The sequence below is a fragment of the Tupaia chinensis genome, unplaced genomic scaffold (genome assembly GCF_000334495.1).
Source record: "Tupaia chinensis unplaced genomic scaffold, TupChi_1.0 Scaffold000159_1, whole genome shotgun sequence".
Lineage (NCBI taxonomy): Eukaryota > Metazoa > Chordata > Mammalia > Scandentia > Tupaiidae > Tupaia > Tupaia belangeri.
In genome coordinates this window covers 2,306,067-2,315,186 of record NW_006159630.1, presented here as the reverse complement: position 1 = coordinate 2,315,186, position 9,120 = coordinate 2,306,067, and the positions used below count along the sequence as shown (strand labels likewise).

The 9,120-nt window shown below is 58.8% G+C and overlaps 1 protein-coding gene across 1 annotated transcript in view; it reads left to right on the top strand.

The window, feature by feature from the left end:
* Window positions 1-9,120, top strand: part of CARD14 (caspase recruitment domain family member 14) — a 29,015-nt gene that overhangs the window by 14,695 nt on the left and 5,200 nt on the right. Inside the window, exons 11-16 of the mRNA XM_027770829.1 lie at window positions 384-453; window positions 683-872; window positions 6,111-6,237; window positions 6,506-6,743; window positions 7,521-7,584; window positions 8,948-9,048. Coding sequence (XP_027626630.1) covers window positions 384-453; window positions 683-872; window positions 6,111-6,237; window positions 6,506-6,743; window positions 7,521-7,584; window positions 8,948-9,048 — 790 coding nt within the window. The remainder of the gene's footprint in view (window positions 1-383; window positions 454-682; window positions 873-6,110; window positions 6,238-6,505; window positions 6,744-7,520; window positions 7,585-8,947; window positions 9,049-9,120) is intronic.

The following is a 9,120-nucleotide window of genomic DNA, read 5'->3' as shown; positions in this document are numbered from 1 at the left end:
CGCCGGGGGTGGCGGGCTGGCCCTGCCACGGTCCGCAGGGCAGCCTGGGGTAAGCCATGGCTGTCGCCACACAGAAATGCAGGCCCAGGCAGGAGCCAAGGACCCGGAGAGATGAGAGCCCCGGTTACTCCAGAAGCCCGGACGGGGTGGAACTCCTTATTTTTTCAAATGAAGGCGCTAGGTGGCCAGACCCTCCCAGGTGCAACTCCTCGATGGTCTCCTGATTTCAAGGAAGAAGAAATCCAAGTCCTAAACAGGAGCAGGAAGAGAGTGCTCAGCCTCAGCCAGATGGGATGGGCAGGGGCTGAGGCCAGGGAGGGGCTAAGGGCCAGGAAGCCCCAGGCGTGCCCTAGCTCAGCAGGGAGGCTCTCACTTCCTCCTAGACCTGCCCCAGTCGGACAGCCCGCAGCCACCGTTCTCCGGAAGCCTCGACCTCTCCGACCTCTCCGAAAGGTGAGCGGTAGGTGGGGACCCTGCGGGGCCGACTGGGGAGCTGGGCCCCGGAGGTGGCAAAGCTGTAGTGACTGTTCCCCGCCTTAGGGAGGCAGTGGCCTTTGATGGGTCATGGGAGGGTGCAGTGGGATGGAGAATTCCAGAATGCTGGGGCCTCAGGGTGGGTGGGGAGGTTCCTAGAGGGCCCTGCCTCGGCAGCGCCTCCCTCCTCACCTCCCTCCCACTGTAGTGTCCCCGTGCGGCGGAGACCAGCCCGCAGGATCCTGAGCCAGGTCACCGTGCTGGCGTTCCAGGGGGACACATTGCTGGAGCAGATAAGTGTCATCGGCGGGAACCTCACGGGCATCTTCATTCACCGAGTCACCCCAGGCTCGGCAGCAGACGGGATGGCCTTGCGCCCAGGCACCCAGATCATGATGGTGAGGCGGCCCCTGCAGCCCCTCACGGGGTTAGTAGTGCTTGGGGGGACCAGGCAGCCTCAGATCTGCTATGTGGACTCAGCTACCTTGGTCACATGTGTATCCCAGCTTAGGCAAGTACATGCTCATTTATAGGCGAGAACCACGCAGGGGGAGCCTGGCACCGGGGCCAGCCTGGCTCTGGGGCTCCGGGGGCTTGGAGCCGGTATGACCGTGGGGTAAATGACCCCACTGAGACAGCTGCTGCATACAGCAGCTCTGACGGGGCCCCGCCGCGGCAGTGTGTGTCACTGTGTGGGCGGGGGCCAGGTGCGCATGACACCGAGGTCACCACGTTAACCAGCAACGAGGGCACTTTCTAACCTTGTGTTTAAAGTCAGGCTCTTCTGTCAGGGCAGCCCACGGCCATCCACGCTGGGCCCTCAAGCCAGTTTTTAGCTTTGAAATACTCAGAACTGCAGAAAACACAGATGTGTATGACCGCACACCCTAACTTACTCTGGAGAACACAGGTGTGCGCAACCACACCCTAACTTACTGCGGAGAACACGGATGTGCACGACCACACCCTAACTTAGCTACTGTGGGGAACACGGATGTGCACGACTGCGCACCCCGACTTAGTTACTGTGGAGAACATGGATGTGCACGACCACACCCTAACTTAGCTACTGTGGGGAACACGGATGTGCACGACTGCGCACCCCGACTTAGTTACTGTGGAGAACATGGATGTGCACGACCACACCCTAACTTAGCTACTGTGGGGAACACGGATGTGCACGACTGCGCACCCCGACTTAGTTACTGTGGAGAACATGGATGTGCACGACCACACCCTAACTTAGCTACTGTGGGGAACACGGATGTGCACGACTGCGCACCCCGACTTAGTTACTGTGGAGAACATGGATGTGCACGACCACACCCTAACTTAGCTACTGTGGGGAACACGGATGTGCACGACTGCGCACCCCGACTTAGTTACTGTGGAGAACATGGATGTGCACGACCACACCCTAACTTAGCTACTGTGGGGAACACGGATGTGCACGACTGCGCACCCCGACTTAGTTACTGTGGAGAACATGGATGTGCACGACCACACCCTAACTTAGCTACTGTGGGGAACACGGATGTGCACGACTGCGCACCCCGACTTAGTTACTGTGGAGAACATGGATGTGCACGACCACACCCTAACTTAGCTACTGTGGGGAACACGGATGTGCACGACTGCGCACCCCGACTTAGTTACTGTGGAGAACATGGATGTGCACGACCACACCCTAACTTAGCTACTGTGGGGAACACGGATGTGCACGACTGCGCACCCCGACTTAGTTACTGTGGAGAACATGGATGTGCACGACCACACCCTAACTTAGCTACTGTGGGGAACACGGATGTGCACGACTGCGCACCCCGACTTAGTTACTGTGGAGAACATGGATGTGCACGACCACACCCTAACTTAGCTACTGTGGGGAACACGGATGTGCACGACTGCGCACCCCGACTTAGTTACTGTGGAGAACATGGATGTGCACGACCACACCCTAACTTAGCTACTGTGGGGAACACGGATGTGCACGACTGCGCACCCCGACTTAGTTACTGTGGAGAACATGGATGTGCACGACCACACCCTAACTTAGCTACTGTGGGGAACACGGATGTGCACGACTGCGCACCCCGACTTAGTTACTGTGGAGAACATGGATGTGCACGACCACACCCTAACTTAGCTACTGTGGGGAACACGGATGTGCACGACTGCGCACCCCGACTTAGTTACTGTGGAGAACATGGATGTGCACGACCACACCCTAACTTAGCTACTGTGGGGAACACGGATGTGCACGACTGCGCACCCCGACTTAGTTACTGTGGAGAACATGGATGTGCACGACCACACCCTAACTTAGCTACTGTGGGGAACACGGATGTGCACGACTGCGCACCCCGACTTAGTTACTGTGGAGAACATGGATGTGCACGACCACACCCTAACTTAGCTACTGTGGGGAACACGGATGTGCACGACTGCGCACCCCGACTTAGTTACTGTGGAGAACATGGATGTGCACGACCACACCCTAACTTAGCTACTGTGGGGAACACGGATGTGCACGACTGCGCACCCCGACTTAGTTACTGTGGAGAACATGGATGTGCACGACCACACCCTAACTTAGCTACTGTGGGGAACACGGATGTGCACGACTGCGCACCCCGACTTAGTTACTGTGGAGAACATGGATGTGCACGACCACACCCTAACTTAGCTACTGTGGGGAACACGGATGTGCACGACTGCGCACCCCGACTTAGTTACTGTGGAGAACATGGATGTGCACGACCACACCCTAACTTAGCTACTGTGGGGAACACGGATGTGCACGACTGCGCACCCCGACTTAGTTACTGTGGAGAACATGGATGTGCACGACCACACCCTAACTTAGCTACTGTGGGGAACACGGATGTGCACGACTGCGCACCCCGACTTAGTTACTGTGGAGAACATGGATGTGCACGACCACACCCTAACTTAGCTACTGTGGGGAACACGGATGTGCACGACTGCGCACCCCGACTTAGTTACTGTGGAGAACATGGATGTGCACGACCACACCCTAACTTAGCTACTGTGGGGAACACGGATGTGCACGACTGCGCACCCCGACTTAGTTACTGTGGAGAACATGGATGTGCACGACCACACCCTAACTTAGCTACTGTGGGGAACACGGATGTGCACGACTGCGCACCCCGACTTAGTTACTGTGGAGAACATGGATGTGCACGACCACACCCTAACTTAGCTACTGTGGGGAACACGGATGTGCACGACCACACACCCTAACGTAGCTACTACGGAGAACACGGATGTGCACGACTGCGCACCCCGACTTAGTTACTGTGGAGAACATGGATGTGCACGACCACGTACCCCGACTTAGCTACTGCGGAGAACACGGATGTGCATGACCGCGCACCCAGACTTAGCTACTGTGGAGAACACGGATGTGCACAACCACACCCTAACTTAGCTACTGTGGAGAACACGGATGTGCACGACCACACACCCTAACTTAGCTACTGTGGAGAACATGGATGTGCACGACCACACCCTAACTTAGCTACTGCGGAGAACACAGATGTGCACGACCACACCCTAACTTAGCTACTGCGGAGAACACAGATGTGCACGACCACACCCTAACTTAGCTACTGCGGAGAACACAGATGTGCACGACCACACCCTAACTTAGCTACTGCGGAGAACACAGACGCCCACGCCCACACCCTAACTTAGCTACTGCGGAGAACACGGATGTGCACGACCACACCCTAACTTAGCTACTGCGGAGAACACGGATGTGCACGACCACACCCTAACTTAGTTATTTTCTCAGTTTATTGGTTTATTTTCTCAGTTTATTGGTTTCTTCTTTGAAAGAGGCAGGCACGCCCGACAGGGTCTTCACACAGCGATCCACCCTCAGCCGGCCAGAATCGTGGGCGTGCCGGGCGTGGGATGCAAACCCAGGACCTGCCCACCTGGCTTCAGCTCATGGGCTTATCCTAGCACTGAGCCACCAGGGCTGGTCCAGCTATTATTATTCAGCAAGGATGTAGGCAGGGAGGGTGACTTGAAAATGGCCAAGAGTGGAATTATTAAACTTCTAGCTTTTTTTTTTTTATGAGAGATTTTTACTATAGGGTGTGTGCACTCACTGGAGAGATGGAAAGACAGAATGCAAGAAATCGCCCCACAGGGGAAATGGCCACACCACAGTCCCTTCTCCTCCATTCTCCTCTCAGGATTTTGGACACACATGCACATGAACTCAGCATGAGTTTTAAGCTACCAAGTCTGGGACTCGAACCATGGTCAACTACATGAGCGTCCAGCAACGTAACCATCATGGCATAGGCTGGTCCCTCTAGCTCTTTTTTTTATTATTATTATTTTAAGAGAGATTCTTGCTAAGGGGTGTGTGTGTTCACCAGAAAGACAGAGAGAGACAGACAGAAAGCGGGAGAAATCACCCCCAGGGGGGATGACCATCCCTTCTCCTCCATTCTCCTCTTGGGATCTTGGACACGCACGTACACACGCTCGGCGTGAGTTTAAGCCACTGGGTCTGGGACTCGAACCACGGTCGACTACATGGGAGTCCAGCGACATAGCCCTTACACCATCTGCTGGTCCCAGCTTTTATTTTTAAGAATTATTGATTTGTTTTGATTTTTGACCAGAGAGAGAGAGAGAGAGAGAGGAAAAGTGAGAAGCCGCCAGGTCCAGAACTCAAACTGCAGTCGGCCAGGGAGCCCAGTGCCCTAACCACCATGCCTCCTGCTGGCGCCAAACTTCCAGCTCTTTCAAAGCACCAAAAAGTGGTCCCACTTATCCCTGAGGCAAGTCGGTGGCCCCCAGGAGGGGACTAGATGGGGACGCAGGGCCCGTGGCCAGTGCAGAGTCCCTGGGAAGGGTGTGCGTGAGCCCCTCTGGCTTCTCTCAGAACTGGCCGTCCACACACGAGGTGGGGCCTCCTAGGCCTTGAGCCTGCGCATCCAGCCCAGTACAAGTGTCATCCTGGGTTTGCTTGCACAACCCCGAGCCCTGGCTGTCTTCCTGGCAGTCCTGTTCACATTCCCAGCCACCACCTGCCCCGGCAGTTAGAGCGAGTTCCTGCACGTGTTTAGGAGCTGGTACCCGAGTTCTAAGGGCGTGAAGACAGATCTTAATTCTTTCTCGTTGTTCCTAAACTTGAAACATGGGAGCGAGTGGCCAGCAGGGCTTGACTCACCATGAGGAGGGCCTGGGGTGGAGTGAGGACGGGAATGCTGTTCACCATCCTAAGCACCCTGGGAGGATAAGCCCCATGATACAGAAAGGTCCAGCCCCAAACACTAATGACCTCAAGGCTGAGAAACTCTAACCCAGAATGCTCTAGAATGTTCTAGAATGCTCTAGAATCTGCCACGGCAGACTCCATCCTCAGCTGTAGGCATTGTGGGGAAGGGCTAGAGCTCGGCTCTCGGCCTGGCAACGTGTCACTGGCATGGTCTGCTGTCCTGACTCGGCCATGACGGGCCACCCCTGCTGCGCCTTTGGGAAGACTAGTGGGTCCCCCTGTAGCTTGTGCTGCCCCTGAACCCCTCCCCACATCCCTGAACCCTGAGTCCTGTGGGAAGAGCCAACCCTCACTCACCATTTGCCCTCAGGTGGACTGCGAAGCGACCGAGCCCTTGTTCAAGGCTGTCCTCGAGGACACAAGCCTGGAGCGCGCCGTGGGGCTTCTGCAGAGGGTGAACGGCTTCTGCTGCCTGTCTGTGAAGGTCAACATGGAGGGTACAGCCCCCTGCCCCGCCTGCTCAGCTGCCTAATCGCGTCTCTGAGACCATAGGCACAGCCATGCTGCAGGCCCAGACGCTAGGCTCACTGGAACAGGTGCAGCTCAACCAGGCTTTGCCCCACGTCCCCAGGGCCCCAAGGCAGCTGGAAACCTGTCTCCTGACTCCAGTGTAGGAGGAGGGTCTTTTGTTTGCTCCTTTTGCATTCTAGAACCTTCCTTGGGTGTCTCATGGCCCCAGGCTCATCTGTCGTCCTCTCTTACCAGGTTATAAGAAGCTGGTCCAGGACCTGGAGGCCAACGTAGCTACCTCCGGGGACTCATTCTACATCCGGGCCAACCTGGCCGTGGAGGGCAGGGCAGAGGGGGAGCTGCCGGTGTTTTGCAACGACATCCTGCACGTCACCGACACCATGTTCCAGGGCCGCTGCTGCTGGCACGCCTCTCGTGTGAGCCCCTACACCATGAAGGACTCGCAGCACGGCACCATCCCCACCTACGCACAGTGAGCAGTGAGGGCTGAGCCTCCCCGGGCCCTAGGATAGCATCTGCCGGGCCAGGCCTAGCTCCCCGCGCCCACAGCAGGGCTCGCTGCCCTGGAGGAGGCACCAGCGTGCGTGGGGCTTTGTGACCGGTGCTCTCGCTTGACAGTGGGTGGCCTTCGGTCCTTGGCAGGGCATCCTAGCTCAGGCTTTCTGGCTTGGTCCTGTCACCACTGGGGTGGCCATCCTGCGCACCGTGAGCTGTTGAGTGGCATCCCTGCCTCTACTTCTGCCCCACCCAGCTGCAACCACGAGAGAATGTCCCCGCACGTTTGCATGTCCCCAGGGTCAGGGTGACCGACTGTCCTGGCTTCTGACTGCCTTGGTTCTAGCTCTAGAGTCCCATGTCTTGGAAAACCTCTTGGTCCTGGCAGCTCTGTGGCAAGCGACACTGCCCCTCCCCTGTTGGCAACCCCCTCCAGATCAACCCCAGGGACCCTATGGCTCACATACAGGGCCAGCGTGGGCTGCAGGGTGCCATCCTTGCCCCCTTAGAGCAGACCCGGCCAAGCGTTTCACATGCTTGCTCTCAGGGTGCCAGGCTAGGGACCGAGCCCCACAGACGGGCCTTCAGTTCTTCTGCTCGTTGAGGTCCCCTGGGTCCCGCCCCAGAACAGCCAGACCTCCGGGCGGGAACGGTGGGGCTTGGGCTGCCGGGGCAGAGTGCCCAGCCTGGAACAAAAGGGTGTGTGGCGGGAGGCAGCTCTGACAGCGGCTGGCCGGGGCCTCTCCCTGTGTAGGGCTCAGCAGCGGCTCATCGACCTCATCCAGATCCTGACTCAGCCGTGCACTGCCAGCCGCAAGGTGGGCTCTGGGGAGGGGTCTGGCCCGCGGGGGTTTGGCCGGGGTGCTAGTCCGAGGCTGGGTGGAGAGTGTGGGCTGCTAACCCAAGGGGTGACCTGGCCCTCATGGTCCCTGCAAACCACCCAGTCCGCGGGTCCTTGCACGTGTTCAGAGCTATCCCATCCCATCCCGTCCTCCTCACACTCAGTTCCCTGCCCCGCTTCCTCTGAGCTCGGGCTCCGCTGCCCGCAGACACCAGGTGGCGGGGGCCGGCTCTGACAGCGGCTGGCCGGGGCCTCTCCCTGTGTAGGGCTCAGCAGCGGCTCATCGACCTCATCCAGATCCTGACTCAGCCGTGCACTGCCAGCCGCAAGGTGGGCTCTGGGGAGGGGTCTGGCCCGCGGGGGTTTGGCCGGGGTGCTAGTCCGAGGCTGGGTGGAGAGTGTGGGCTGCTAACCCAAGGGGTGACCTGGCCCTCATGGTCCCTGCAAACCACCCAGTCCGCGGGTCCTTGCACGTGTTCAGAGCTATCCCATCCCATCCCGTCCTCCTCACACTCAGTTCCCTGCCCCGCTTCCTCTGAGCTCGGGCTCCGCTGCCCGCAGACACCAGGACTCAGGTGGGGAGCAGGGGCGGGTGCAGATGCCATCTGCCCGCTGAGTGCTCACCGGGTCTTCACCTCATCCCGGAGCCCAGTGAGCACAAGCGGGTCAGAGGAGGGAAGCACGCACACCTGTAATTTCCCGTGCACCCTCACGACGGGGAGGCCCGAGGCAATGGCAGAGGCAGAAAACTTAACCTCGTTTGGATGAAGAATGATACATGTTGGGAAGAAATGACAGGCAGAGGGCTCTGGGCCGAGGCGGTGGGCTCTGGGTGACCAGGAGGTGTGAGGCTGTGCGGCCGGGGGAGGCCGAGGGGGATTCGGTGAGTTCAGAGACGCGGCCCCCACAGCAGAGGCTCCCAGCCCTGGCGGCCCTCCCACTGTGCTGTGGCCGTGCTGTGGGACAGGTAGCGCCCTCAAGGGGTGGCTGCAGCACTCAGCTGGGAAGAGAGGGCAGCTTCTCAGGTGCCTTCACTGGTGTCAAAGAGGCACGCTGTGGGCAGCATTCATCGTCCTGCCCTGGCCCTGAGCAGCAGCCAGGACGACCTCCCGGACCATGGCAGCTGGCGTGGACCTGCCCTTCTCCTGCCTTCTGCAGCCCTCCCTTGCTGTGGACGCCCCCACCCGTCACCCCAGTGGGTCCAGGGCATCCTGGCCTGCCGCGGGCACAGCCGGGAGCCACACTGGATTCACCTTCAGGGCAGAGTGCCAGGGCAGGGGTGCCAGGGCAGGGCACCGTCGATGGCTTCAACAATCTCTCCCCTTTTCCCCCTTTAACAGTGTTCTGGGGGCCCCCAGAAGCTGGTCCGCATCGTCAGTGTGGACAAGGCCAGGAACAGCCCTCTGTGGCTGCCCTTTGACGGGATGGAAGGTGAGGCCTGGTGAGCAGGCACAGGAGGCTGCCTGGCTCTGAGTCGGGTGGAGACAAGGAGAGCCCGGGGGCGTGGCGGGAC